At 49.3% G+C, this 14,067-nt stretch overlaps 1 protein-coding gene across 1 annotated transcript in view; it reads right to left on the minus strand.

Moving 5' to 3' along the window:
• Positions 1 to 2,708: 2,708 nt before the first annotated feature.
• The window catches only part of Tbc1d22b (TBC1 domain family member 22B), a 62,205-nt gene continuing 50,846 nt past the window's right edge, over positions 2,709 to 14,067 (minus strand). The window contains exons 11-13 of the mRNA XM_070023855.1: positions 13,831 to 13,958; positions 13,451 to 13,546; positions 2,709 to 4,648 (exon numbers count right to left, since the gene is read on the minus strand). Coding sequence (XP_069879956.1) covers positions 4,520 to 4,648; positions 13,451 to 13,546; positions 13,831 to 13,958 — 353 coding nt within the window. The 3' untranslated portion in view covers positions 2,709 to 4,519. The remainder of the gene's footprint in view (positions 4,649 to 13,450; positions 13,547 to 13,830; positions 13,959 to 14,067) is intronic.

A 14,067-nucleotide genomic window follows, 5' to 3' on the forward strand; every position in this document is an offset into this window, starting at 1 on the left:
TGTGTCGATCACATGGTGGAGGTGGTGCGAGCAGACTGGTGAAGGGATATTATTTCTATAAACATCACAAGGGCCAGACTCAAAAGTTAAAACCAGAAAGGAACCTGAAAAAGCAGTTAAACTGCCTTGCACTGATGGTCCACACCTGTGAGGCTGCTCAGGAGGCTGAAGGCTGAGGATCTCAGTTCAAAGCCAGCCCAAGGAAAAAGCCAGCCCAGGAAAATCCATGAGACTCTTACCTGTGATCTTAATCACAGAAAAAGCCTAAAGTGGAGCTGTGATGTAATAACCAATGGGGGGGGGGGGGCGGCCAAAGCCTGCCGGCGGAGGCCTACCTGCTGGAGGGGGCGGGGCGTTGGGAGGCTGACGTCACTGTCACTCCCCTATGGGGGCGTGCTACTGGAGGGGGCGGAGCGTGTCATCGGAGGGGCGGGGCGCCTAGGGGTGACATCACGGCCCCATGGAGCAAGCCGTCAAAAGCTGTCAAGAGCTTGTCAAGCTGTCAAAAAGTGGTTGGACATTGGGCAGCTTGAGGGAGGGGCGTAGCAGCCGAAACCGTCAGACGGTTGAAACCGTTAGACCCGTTGGAGTGGCGGGGGACGGCGCACCTATATATAGGCTGCGTGTTCCAAGGGGGGGGGGCGGTCAGAGAGAGACAGAGACAGCAAAAGGCTCCTACTGGAGCAGAGCAGGGCAGGGCAGGCCTGTGGAGAGGCGCCTACTGGAGCAGAGCAGGGCAGGCCTGTGGGGTGTGGAGAGAGAGGCCTGCCAAGGAGGCAGGAAGCAAAAGGAAAGCCTGAGCTTTGCAGTTTGGAGGTGTGGGGTCGAGGCTGCCCTTGGCTCTGGGGATCCAGCCCAGGACAAGGTAGTCACAGGCCCCCCTTCTGTTGTAAACAGTGTAAATAAAATTTTTTGTCACCTTTAACCGTGCCTCAATGGATTGTCTCGCTTTTTGGAGGTTGTAATTGTGGCTCAAGTGGCAGAGCACTAGCCTTGAGCAAAGGGAACGCAGGGAACTCAGTGCCCAGGCCCAGATTCCAAGCCTCAGGACTGGCAAAAACAAAGCAGATAAGCTCTCCTCCCATCATACCTCCTGCCCCAAGTGTTTCTGCTCAAAGCTAGTGCGCAACCACTTACGCCACAGTTCCATTTCTGGCCCTTTGATGGTTCCTGCCCTGGAACAGCTTTGAACTGTGATCCTCAGATCACAGCCTCCTGAGTAGCTAGGATTACAGATGTGAGGCTCTGGAGCCAGGCTTAAGAGGGAATATTACATGCAGTTTCCTTGGCCTTCCTGAGGACACGGCTGGCACATTTCCTTCTTTCTCTGTCCTCTCTTTAATCTGTTCTGTTGCTTGGAAAGTAAATGCAAAAATATCTCCAGTGCTGGCTACCATCTTGACCATGAAGCCTAGCGGCATCAACCAGCTAAGAAATTCCAGTCAGCACACCAGCCCTGGGGTGCCTACTTTTGGATTTTATGTGAGATAGAGGTAAATTCCCATATTAAGTGAGTAGTGAATGTAGGTTTCTGTTACATGTAGAAGAATTTGACCTTTATATCTCCTAATGGTTGACACCAAGAAACACTCTCAAATAAATCCTACAAAGGAATTCAGAAGAAGAAACAGTCCCAATCTATGTTTAGTAGAAAAAATGCAACCAGACTATATTTTCTGAGACATTACATGCTAAAGCTGCTGAGAGAAAGACTTAAAGGCCAAATAAGGCCTAATGAAGACCCTAAATGCATAGCCAATCTTAGTGCTCTATATCTTAGTTCTATATGGTTTGATGGAACATATTATCTAGGCAAGCCAGGATAAAGCCTGCACTATATCCTGACCCTAAGGTTGTCCCTAGCCATGATGTGATGGGTCTTCCTCTGAACATAAGGGTGTTAAAATTATCTATCTTGGGGCTGGGAAGGTGGCTCAGTGGTGGAGCGCTTGCCTTGTATGCATGAGGCCCTGGGTTCGATTCCTCAGCACCACATAAGCAAAAAGAAAAAAGCCGGAAGTGGCGCTGTGGCTCAAGTGGTAGAGCGCTAGCCTTGAGCTGAAGAGCTGAGGTAGGTACAGCGCCCAGGCCCAGAGTTCAGGCCCCACGACCAGACCCCCGCCCCCCCCTAAATGATCTATTTTGCCAGACACCAGGGGCTCACACTTTGTAAACCTAGCTACTCAGGAGGCTGTGATCTAAAGATTGTGGTTCAAAGCCAGCCCAGGCAGGAAAGTCTGTGAGTCTCTTATCTTTAATAAACTACTCCAAAAAGCCAGAAGTGGTGCTGTGGCTCAAGTGGTAGAATGCTAGCCTTGAGCAAAAGAGGCACCCAAGCCCAAAGTTCAAGCCCCAGGATTAAAAAAAAAAAAAAAAAAAAAAAAAGCTATCTCTAGCTGAAATTCTAAGTCTATTTTCTCTCCCTACCTATCTCCTCTTTTTCTCCCCCTCCTTTTTCCCCCTTCCCTCTTCCTTTTTTTTTTTTTTTTTTTTCTTTTTGAGACAGGGTCTCACTGTGTGGCCCAGGCTGGCCCTGAACTCATGAATTCTCATGTCCTCCGAGAATGTCTCTTGGTCTTCGCTTGATGCCCTGCTTGTTCCTGTGAAAAAGGCTTGATCCTTATATATGAATATCAGCAAGAAAAATGCAAGAAAAGGAGACAGCTTTGGTTCCAGTCTACACAAATCCACAGGAGAAAAACAGCAGATGGAGGAGGAAATACACCATTTATTTACAATTCATTCACCGTACCCACAATTTCCCATACAAACATAAAAACTAAAAAAATAAAACCACCACTTGGGAGCACAAGTGTCTTTCTTTAGTTAGTCTGGCTGAGGGAGGGCACCCCACACCCCACGCCCCTGTAGAGGAGACATGAGCAGAGGCACACCAAGGGGGAAGGATGCCTGAGAACAACTCCAGATGAGAAATCTCACTCCATCATGCCAGGGACTTGGGAGAGGGCTTGGTTGGCAAAGACACTCAGGGTGTCATCCCCTGGGATGCCACCTGACCGCCCAAGAGGATGCCAGCTTGCCCTCAGTACCCCCCTCCTCCACCACCACCAAGAATTGAGCACAGATCATCCATTTCATGAGCTGTGACAGGGGGTGATGATGACAGCAGGAGACACCAAACCTCACTCTGAGAAGAGCCCCAGACGCCAGGGACACAGAGGAAACCCCTTCCCTTGACATGGACGAGTCAGCCACAGTTCGGCATTGAATCTAGTGCTAACTTATGGCCTTCCTCAGACACTAGGGAAAGGCAGGGGCCAGGAAATGGAGACAGGGCTTCTGCCTCTGCAGTCCCTTCTGAGGGAGGTACTAGGGGCAAGGGGTGGGGTGCTCCACAGCTAAAGAGAGGGGTAGGGTCCAGGCTGAGGAGGCATGGGATGATGGGAGAAAAGAAAAACTGAGACATGATGTGTGGGCTGATGGCTCCATCTTAGCCATACCCACTCCAGCAGACTGCTAGTCTGTCCCCCCCCCCCCAAAGACAGGGTGCCCAGGAACGGACCAAAGAAGCCACCAGTCAGGCAACTTCAGCTGTGCTAGTGACCTAGGATTGCTTTCACATGTCGATGCACATTATAAATATAAAATCATATCTGCTACAAAGGACATATATTTGTACATCTTTACCATATACATAATAACACAATTTACACATAATATCTTGGAGTGGGTCATCATGGAAAAAAGGTTTGGAGAGGGGAAAAACCCCCTCCTCCCTGCCCAGCCCCGATCCTTCTCGGCTTGGTCACTGGGTGCTGATGGGCTAGACCGGACACTGAAACTCAGACAGTGACAGAACGCTGATGGGCTTGGTATACACTCGCACACAGACATCTGATGAGAAAAGGAAAAAGAAAAGTCCTAGCCCTTAGGAATAGGTCTCTTCCCAGAGTGATGAGCCTTGGTGCCTCCTCCATCTGACTGGCTCAGACACAGCAGAGGGAGTGCGGTGAGGGAGCCAGAAGCAGGAAGCGGGGCCAGGGGTCTTCTGAACACATACAACGGTGATCAACTCAAAGTGAGTCACAAAAAGCAAAGGTTATCAGCCTAATAATCCCCTGCCTTAGGCATTTAATAAATTTTGTGTTTCCTGTTTTGTTTAAAAAAAAAAAACAAAAAACAATTGGTATCCGTTGAGGCCTAGAGGCAAGGGCCAGCCAGCCTGTGTAGGGACAATGTGAGTTGAGACCCTGAGCCTCCCCCTTTTGCTTTTGTCCAGTTCCTTTTAAAGGGGCAGACAACCCTGTACCTCCTTTTCTGTCCTCTCCCAGAGCTGGGCCCATCCACATGGCATGGAATACTGAGAGTGGTCCAAGAGACACATCCAGAGACATGGAGTGGTGGATGCCAAGAAGTTGAAACCTGGGCGGCGGCGGCGGGGGGAGCTTTGTACAGCAGGAGTGGTTCCCAGCCAAGGTCCACGGCTCGCTCAGTGGCCACAGTGATGAGAATTGCCATCAAAGATGGGGGCAGTCTGGGTCCCCAGAGGAGACAGCACCTATCGGCGGTAGTGATTGGGGGCATCGGCAAACATGTACTTGAGTCTGTATGCCTCGGCCAGAAGCAACCCGATCTCTTCATTGCCCCAGTGTATCGTAGGTAGATTCTGTAGCAGCATGAGGAGACCCTGGAAGGCAAGAAGGGCCTTTTGATCTCTGTCCAGACTGTGGATTGCAAATTGCAGACACTCTCTTAGAGACCCAGACCTAGAAGGAGGCCCCTCCTCCAAAGCCACCACTGGTCCATCTGTCTCCCCCCCCCCAATCAAAAATCTACCTCCCATTTCCTAAACCGCCCTTAGCCTTGGCCCCTTGTTTATCCCCCCCAAGAAACCTTAAGAGCCTTTGTTGATTGCCTGAGGCACTGACACCTGCCTCTTTGAAAATATGAACAGACTATGACAACAGTGCAACTCTGTAAGACAGGAGAATAGCCACCCATCATCCAAGTAAACCTCTTACTTTTGAGCCATTCCCTTTCAGCCTCATGCACAGAAGGCAAGTGTCGTCCATCACTTTTTAACAAATATAAGTCTATCTTTTCTTCCCAGTCCTCACAGATGATAATTCTCAAAGCTAGTACTACATCATCTGGCTAACTCTAATTTACTCAGCCATTTCCCTTTTGCTGGATGGCTAATTGGCTTAAGTAAAAAAAAATTTAAAGTCTTTATTAACAAGACTGTGCATATACATCCTCTGGCACTACCATCTTCCTTCAAGGCGGGTTCACCTGTAAGCACTGCACTCACCCCCTGCCCACTCTGCCCACTCTCACGCTGGTGTGGGCCCCCGCACATGCCTCCCGTAGCCAGCTCCACGTCAGCCACATTTATTTGTGCTCCATGGTTTAAGCCATTGCTTTCATTGCCAACACTTTCCTTTTCTGCTCTACCTACTAAATCCTATCCAGCTTTCAAAGTCAAGCCCTCAAACTGCTCCCTGGAAGGAGCCTGGTAAAGAGGGTATCGGCATAAAAACGAATGTGAGATTTTCAGGTGACCTCTGTAATTGAGTTAACCATGCTGCTGCTTCCCGTTCTTGCTCTACCTCTCTTTCTGATCTGGCTATTGTAAGGTCCACTCCTGGATGGAGAGCAGACTCCACCCTCCTCGCAGCCAAGTCTCCGCCCAGTACCTGTGTTACCTAGGCAACTGATACACCTGAAAGAGGTCACATCCTCATCCACTGAGATCACATCTGGATTCCATGTGGCCACACCTTTCTCCCACCTGGTCCCACCTCCCTTTACCTGGCCACACCTTCTCAGCCCCTACCCTAGATAAGGCATGGGGGGGGGGGGCGTTGACAGGCGCTCTCTTTTCCAGCCATGTGAAGTGCCAACCTGGCCTGGTGGCAACTGGAACGACAAATAAACCTACCTGAATACCAAGTGTGTGGTGGTGTTCTTACTAACCAGCCTCTTTAAAAACTTCACAGCTATTCTTCTTTTTCCAAATATGAAAGTAATAGTCTTAAGTCACAAAACCCACCTGACCCTGGTAGCTCATGCCTGTAATTCTAGCTGAGATCTGAGGATCACTGTTCAAAGCCAGCCCGAGCAGGAAAGTCCATGAGACTCTTATCTCCAATTAACCACCAGAAAACAAAAGTGATGCTGTGGCTCAAAGTGGTAGTTTTCTAGCCTTGAATAAAAGAGGTCAGGGAGAGCACCCAAGTCCTGAGTACAAGGACTCCATGGCAAACAAAAACACAAGACCCAGAAGCCATGAAAAACAGGTTTGATTGTGAATAATTTTGTGGTCCCAATACATCAAGGGACTCCAACAATAAAATTAAAATATAAAAACCTGACTGAGCCGGGCGCTGGTGGCTCACGCCTGTAATCCTAGCTACTCAGGAGGCTGAGATCTGAGGATCGCGGTTCAAAGCCAGCCCGGGCAGGAAAGACCGTGAGACTCCTATCTCCAATAAACCACCAGAAAACCGGAAGTGGCACTGTGGCTCAAGTGGTAGAGCGCTCGCCTTGAGCTGAAGAGCTGAGGGACAGCGCCCAGGCCAGAGTTCAAGCCCCACGACCGACAAAAAAAAAAAAAAAACCTGACTGAGAAAATATTTACATACCTATAAAAGAGAAACTATTAATATCCATAATCAATGAAGAATGCCTACAAGTCAGCCAGGAAAAGAGCAAATGACCAAATAGGGAGACAGCCAGGGGATGTAGCAGTCCCTCACAATCACCCCATACACCCTGCTTTCAGCCCATCCGAACTCCAGCAGTGCCCTGGAGTTTGCAGGGCAGAGGACGGCAGAACCTTTGTGTCCATCCTTTCCCCTTCCACATGCTTCTTTCCTGGCCCGTGGCAGGTGAACACCCTGCCATGTTCCAGCAATTCCCTCCATCTGACCCGTTAATCAGTTTCTGGTTCACAGCCCACCCAACTATGGTGGGCTGTCCATTGTGGAGCTGATCCGAATGTCTTTGGAGTGTTCACTTCTCACACTCACAACTCTCCCTTGGTACTTTCTTGGCTTCAATTGTGTATCTTCCCTCTAAACTGTATAAATTGTATTTTTATTTAAAAAAAAACAACACATTTTTTTTATAAAAAAAAACATACATGAGCCACCTGCGCCCGGGCAGGAACAATTCTTTTTAGCCTTTTACAACTGTCTAATTTTTCTATCATGGTTGTGAGTAAAATTGGTAACAAACATAAAAGCTAATAAAGGGCAGCTTAGGAAGGGAATGTTTTTCTGATTTGAACATTACCTGTAATGTATAAGTAGCCTTAAGAGAAGCCTCCCAGAAGCTTCTGAATAATGCTACCCCTAGACAGTTAACCTCCTTGCCAGAAAGGAGGTGAGGCTACGCTGTGAAGAACCACTCTGCCATCTGGTGGCAATACCTCCAAGCTGCAATCTCCCCACCCCCAGCCTCTACCTAGCCTAATGCTGCAAAAATGGATAGAGCTGGAACTTGGCTGGGGGAGAAAGGTGTTAATCGCAAGTCAGGGCTCTTCTGTGAGGGATAGAGAAGAGACAGCGCCATGCAGGGGAGCGTTAAGCATGACATGTAGTCAGATGCAATAGCAGAGCAGTAGGGGAAGGGGGGATGCCGGTAGGGCAAGCATTAGAGAATGGTTTTCAATTCATGGAAAGAGGGCCGTGGCCTTTCAGAGGCGCAAGCTGTAAATGCCAAAACTGCAGAAAAGGGCCTTGCAGAGGTTCCTGCTGAGAATCCACAATTCCAAAGGGAAAAGGCCAAGAAGGAATTTGAGCCATGTGTGAGGAATGAAAGAAAGCAATTAGATAAAGGCCAAAGAGTAGAGCGTGAGTAGATAAAATGAAAAGGGACCTTGATCAGGAAAGGTACAAGGAACCCATCAGAGAATGTTCAAGAGAAAAATAGGGGTGAGAGAGGGAGAACATCAGGAATATTGATTATACTGGCAGTGATCACTGGTAGAGCAGGTACTGCATACTCCGGATGCGCTATCTATACTTTGTATGTATTTGCTCGTTTAACCCTGAAACAGCGCTATGAGATGACATTATTGCCTCTACAGATGAGCAAACAGGTTAAGGAACTTGCCCACAGCCACAGAGTAGGAGGGTTTGAACCAGACACCTGGCTCAAGAGCTGATGCTACAGACCACTTGCCCTGGGCATGAGAAAGAAGCAGCACAAAGCAAACAGAACACAAAAAAGTCACCAAAGAAACTGAAGGAAGTCTTGAAGAGTCAACTAGTTTTACCTGGTGATGAGGGCCAGCATAATGGAACACAGGAAGTGCAAGAACAGCGCAAGTGCTTAAAAGGATTCAATAACAAAAACAAAACAAAACAAAAAACACTTTGCAATAATAGAACATTCTTTGCAAATGTAAAGTGTATCCAGTCAAGTCAAAACACTTTCCTAGGGGCTGGGAAGATGGCTCAGTGGTAGAGCACTTGCCTTGCATGCATGAGGCCCTGGGTTCGATTCCTCAGCACCACATAAGCAAAAAGCCGGAAGTGGCGCTGTGGCTCAAGTGGTAGAGCGCTAGCCTTGAGCTGAAGAGCTGAAGGACAGCACCCAGGCCCAGAGTTCAGGCCCCACAACCGGACCCAAAAAAAAAAAAAAAAAAGCCAGATCAAAAACACTTTCCTAGCATGGCATTGATAGTTCAAGCCTCTAATCCTATCTAGGAGGCTGAGATTGGAGGATCACAGTTCAAAGGTAGCCCAGGCAAGAAAGTCCATGAGATTCTTTTGTTTGTTGTGGGGCCTGAACTCTGGGCCTGGGCGCTCGCTGTCCCTCAGCTCTTCAGCTCAAGGCTAGAGCTCTACCACTTGAGCTACAGTGCCACTTTTCATGAGATTCTTATCTCCAGTTAGCTACCAAAAACCCGGAAATAGAACTGTGGATCAAGGGATAGAGCACCAGCCTTGGGTGGAAAAAAAGCTAACAGACATTGAGAAGCCCTGAACTCAAGTCCTAGTACTAACACATACATGCACACTTACACTTCAACTTTCATAGCTAAATAAGTACTTTCAAACAAGCATCTCTCCTAGTCTAAGAATCTAGCAAAACATTTTATCTGATTCCAATGTAACTTTTCAAAAGCAGGTCCTTGCCTATAAACTCTCTGAAAGTCAAATGTGTATTCACTGATTTCTCTATCGCCAAAGCACCTGGTATATTTGGCAGGTTCTCCCCCAAGCCCCCCCCCCCAAGAAAGCAGTGTGGCTTCTTTTGTTTATGTGCCTAGAAACCATGCCCTTTCTCACGCCAGCTTGTTTGGGGCTGAAGATGTTCGGTTCCCAGGGTTCCTCTGAACCTTTCTTATGGGCAGGAGTCCACTTGGCAATTCACCAGATGTCTGCAGCCGAGGGCCTGGGGCAGTACTCCACAATCGCACCCTTGAGTTCGTTCCTGCAGAAGCGGGGGTGGATGCCATCTGGTTCAGGGATTTATTTACATTCAGTTTGTTACGGAGGCCTGGAGCATCCCACAGGCTTGCACTCCTTCACTTAATAACTCCAACCTTTCTCCTGCAAAGACACCTTCAGAGTGGGACTCTTTCCAAGTCTCTTCTAGAAGATGAAAGCAAGAATTCTCTGGGACTGGCAGGCGCTGATTTGATCCTGGCTGGCCCACTGCCTCCTTATTTCTCTTTCTGTCTATTTAGAGGAACTCTGTTTATCAGGCCTTATGGTCCCCTGCACGGTGCTTCTCAGAATCAGCTCTGAGCCATAGGAGGCCTGGTGGGACCTGTTTGAATCCATCTATAGCCTCCACATCTACCACAGATGCTGCGTTCCCACGAAGACTTACTGGACTGCGGCGTGACCAGGTGCTTGCTGGGGCTTGCCGTCCGATTCCCGCACACCTCCTCCTCTGTAGCATCAGGTTTCAGCCAAATAACTTCCAGTGAGTTACTTTCTCTTGTATAAAGTGTGTGTGTGTGTGTGTGTGTGTGTGTGTGTGTGTGTGTGTGTGTGTGTGTGTGTGTGTGTGTGTGTGTGTGTGTGTGTGTGTGTGTGTGTGTGTGTGTGTGTGTGTGTGTGTGTGTGTGTGTGTGTGTGTGTGTGTCTTAAGATTTGTGGGATAGCGGAATTTTATTTAGTTGTCAGTCAGGGGGCCTGAACTCTGGGCCTGGCCACTGTCCCTCAGCTCTTCAGCTCAAGGCTAGCACTATACCACTTGAGCTACAGCGCCACTTCCGGCTTTTTTCTTTTTGCCTATGTGGTGCTGAGGAATCAAACCCAGGGCCTCATGCATGCAAGGCAAGCACTCTACCACTAAGCCACCTTCTCAGCCCTCTCTTGTATAAATTTTCTATCTGCTATGGCATAGCTTGTGCTCGCTTGTGCTCTTGTAAATGTTTTATTTTAAAAGCGCTTCCTAGCCAGGTGCTGGTGACCTGCAATCCTAGCTACTCAGGAGGTTGAGATCTGAGGATAACCGTTCAAAGCCAGGCCATGCAGGAAAGTCTGTGAGACTCTTATCCAATCAATTACAGAAATAACCAGAAGTGGAGCTATGGCTTAAGTGGTAGAGCGCTAGCTTTGCGCCAAAGAAGCTCAGGGACAACATCTAGGCCCTGAGTTCAAGCCCCAGGATTGGCACGAAACAAAAGTGTTCCATTGTTTTTTCTTTTTCTTCTTCTTCTTTTTTTTTTTCTGGTTTAGGGGGCTTGAACTCGGTGCGGCCTCATATTCACATTCAACAGGCGCTCTGTCTGTCTCAGCCTCCTGAGCAGCTAGGAGTACAGGTGTGAGCACTGGTGCCCAGCACAAGCTTGGGTATTGTTTTGTTTTTTGTTTTTTTTTTTGGTCGGTCGTGGGGCTTGAACTCTGGGCCTGGGCGCTGTCCCTCAGCTCTTCAGCTCAAGGCGAGTGCTCTACTACTTGAGCTACAGCGCCACTTCCGGTTTTCTGGTGGTTTATTGGAGATAGGAGTCTCACGGTCTCTCCTGCCCGGGCTGGCTTTGAACCGCGATCCTCAGATCTCAGCCTCCTGAGTAGCTAGGATTACAGGCGTGAGCCACCAGCGCCCGGCTAAGCTTGGGTTTTAAAGCTGTCATTACTTGGCCACTTAGAGACTCAGGAACACACTGTGCATAATGATAATATTAATGTTTTGGTTTGGTTTGGTTTTTTATCTACAGCAAGTGAAGACTAAACCCAAGGCCTCAGGTTTGGCAAATGCCTGAGCCTTCGCTTAGCACCTGCCTTTCCCTTCTTTTTGCATTTTGCTCCTGAGATAGGGTCTCACAAGCTTTGCCTAGGATGGCCTCAAACTCTCGATCCTGCTGAGTAGGTGGGATTATAGGTGTATGCCACCACATCTGGCAAGCTCAATATTTTTCTACCTGCTCCATGTGTCCTAACCTGACTAGTCCCTAGAATAGCTCCAGGAGCCAGTGGCTCACGCCTGTAATACTAGCTACTCTGGAGGCTGAGATCTGAGGATCACAGCTCAAAGCCAGCCCAGTCAGGAAAAGCCCACGAGACTCTTATCTCCCATAAAACCACCAGAAAAACGGAATTGGTGCTGTGGCTCATGTGGTAGAGTGCTAGTCTTGAGCTGAAGAGCTGAGGGACAGTGCCCAGGCCCAGAGTTCAAGCCCCACAACAACAACAACAACAACAAAAAAGAACAGTTCAAGGAGACAGATGCTATTACCCATTTTACAGAATGAAAACTGAGGCAGAAAGCCAAGGTATTTGCTTAATGTAGTGGGCCTAAAAAAAGAGCAGAGAAAATTGATGCCAGGCAGCCCCAGCTCCAAAGAAGGGTTTATACCACTGTGCTACTCAGCATGCTTCTCCAACTTTAGCAGGAGGCACTGCTGCCCTGGAAGGCCTCCCCCAGCCTGCCTTACCCAGCCCTAGTCCCAGTCCTTTAAGGGTGACGAGGTCTCCTGGGACTGCCACCTGTACTCATGTGACACTCCAGCTGAGTCTTCTTTGTGTCATTTAGTGCAGTAAATCTGCTTTCTACCTCGTCTGGATTCTCCTACAGTGCGTTGTGTGCAGGTTTACTATGAGTAGCCTTCAGCAGCAGCGATGCACCAGCCTGCTTCCCTGCAAGGTCATGTCCAACAGTACAACCTCCCACAATGCCCTGCACCCTCGCCTCACACCTCTGCCATGCTTCTGTTTCCTAAAGACCCAACACAGCTAGGCACAGTTGTGCACTTGGCATTCTTCTTACAACTAGAGTGGGAGGAACTCTGCAGCCTCAACAGTTCAATCGTTCACTTTCTCTCGAGTACTCCTCCAGTCGGGTTAACTGAGGTGTTACCAACGCCACACACAAAAAGCCCAGTGTGGTTCTGTGGGTTACTGCCCAGAGGCCTCTAGTCTATCTGATATCCAATGTGTTTTTTGTTTCAGTGTTTATTTTTGTTTTTTGGCAGTACTGGGGTTTGAGCGCAGGGTCTCGTACTTGCTAGACAGGAACTCTACTGCTAAGTCGCGCATCCAGCCACCGCCCCCACCATTTGTTATTTTTGAGAAGCGTATCACTTCCTGCTTGGGTAAGTCCCTGGGCCATGGCCCACCTATTTTAGGCTTCCTGTCATACTAAAATAACTTTTCTGCTCAGGCTGGACTCAAACCAGGATCCTTCCAATCTCAGCCTCCCAAGTAGCTAGGACTATAGGCATGAGCTGCCAGAAACCAGCAGCTATCTACTAAGCAACTAGCACAGCTTTAAAGCCATAGAGAACTGACCCTGTGAACTGCTGACAGCTGTTGCAGGAATTCCCTCCCCTTCCTGAGCGAGCGCAGGGCCTGTGGTCTCACCTGATAAGGCTCCCTCGGCCTGGCTCACAGTAAGTCATTTAGACTTCATGTTCTCTACATCTTGCTCCACCTCAAACACATTAGCAAAATTGATAGCTCACCCTGGCACACGGCCCTCTGGCCCCTCATCCTCATTTATTCTGGGATGTCATGTATGCTGCTTGTTGGCAGAAGCTATGGTTCTTTAATCAGAGGCCTGCAGCCTGGCACCACAGCCAGAATCAACTCACGGAAGTCAACACATTATCACCTTGCTCTTCCCAAACCCTTCCTGGGCAAGCAGGCATGTCTTGCCAACTCCCCTGTGTGCTACCGCCCAACCCCACCTCCAGAGCCCGCTGCACTGCTCCGCTTTGCGGTGCTGCTCCTTAGGAAGAAACACTGAGGGACTGGAAGTATGGCTTGGTGGTAGAGTGCCTGCCTAGCATGCATGAAGCCCTGGGTTCAATTCCACAGTACAGAAAAACAAACAAACGAACAGAAAAAGCCAGAAGTGGTACTGTGGCTCAAGTAGTAGAGTGTTATCCCTGAACAAAAATCTCTCCTGAGCCCTGTTCTCCCCTCCTGCTCCAGTCAGTTGGTGCCTGCTGCAGCATCCGCTGTCCACATAACCTAACGAGGGCTCTGCCACCCTCATGCTCATCCTCAGCCCAAGCTGAGCTCACCTGAAAGTCTTCTTCATCCAGGATCTCTTTCCTCCACTTGATCAAGAAGGCCGCACACACGTAGAGATGAAAGTGGGAGAAGCCTTCCGGTTCAGACTGGGAAGAAGAGAGCAGGTCGGCCCCCAAGCCACGCGCCGAGAAGGGAACCCCCCCAGTCCTCCCACTCACACCCCTTCTGGATGGCACAAAGCGGCGCCATACCCTCCTCACCGCAGGGCAACCAGAAGGGGCTCAGCGAAGGGCTGATCATGAGGCTAAGTCATTCATGGGAGTAGAAAGGAAGTGGAGGGCATTTCTGAGCTGCTGTGCCCCACACCATGGCAGGGAGCTGGGCACTCCAGGACAGCCTGGCGCAGGGGGAGGCAGGGGACCCCTTTTACCTGGTATGTGTCCCAGAGGCGGATGGTGCAGCGAAGAGGAAGCTCCCGCATGAGCAGGTTGTTCATCCATCGGAAGGCAAACTGTAGGTATTCGACCTCGTACCTCCTGAAGTGATTGTGTACCTGCTCTGGAACAGGAAGTGTCATTGGCCTCGGGGACACAACCTGGGGGACGGACCCTCAGGCCTGTAGGAGCCAACAAGGCAGATTCCATTCCTTACCACCCCTCACTCTGGG

Source organism: Dipodomys merriami, unplaced genomic scaffold (genome assembly GCF_024711535.1).
Source record: "Dipodomys merriami isolate MVZ:Mamm:240054 unplaced genomic scaffold, mDipMer1.0.p SCAF_16, whole genome shotgun sequence".
Classification (NCBI taxonomy): domain Eukaryota; kingdom Metazoa; phylum Chordata; class Mammalia; order Rodentia; family Heteromyidae; genus Dipodomys; species Dipodomys merriami.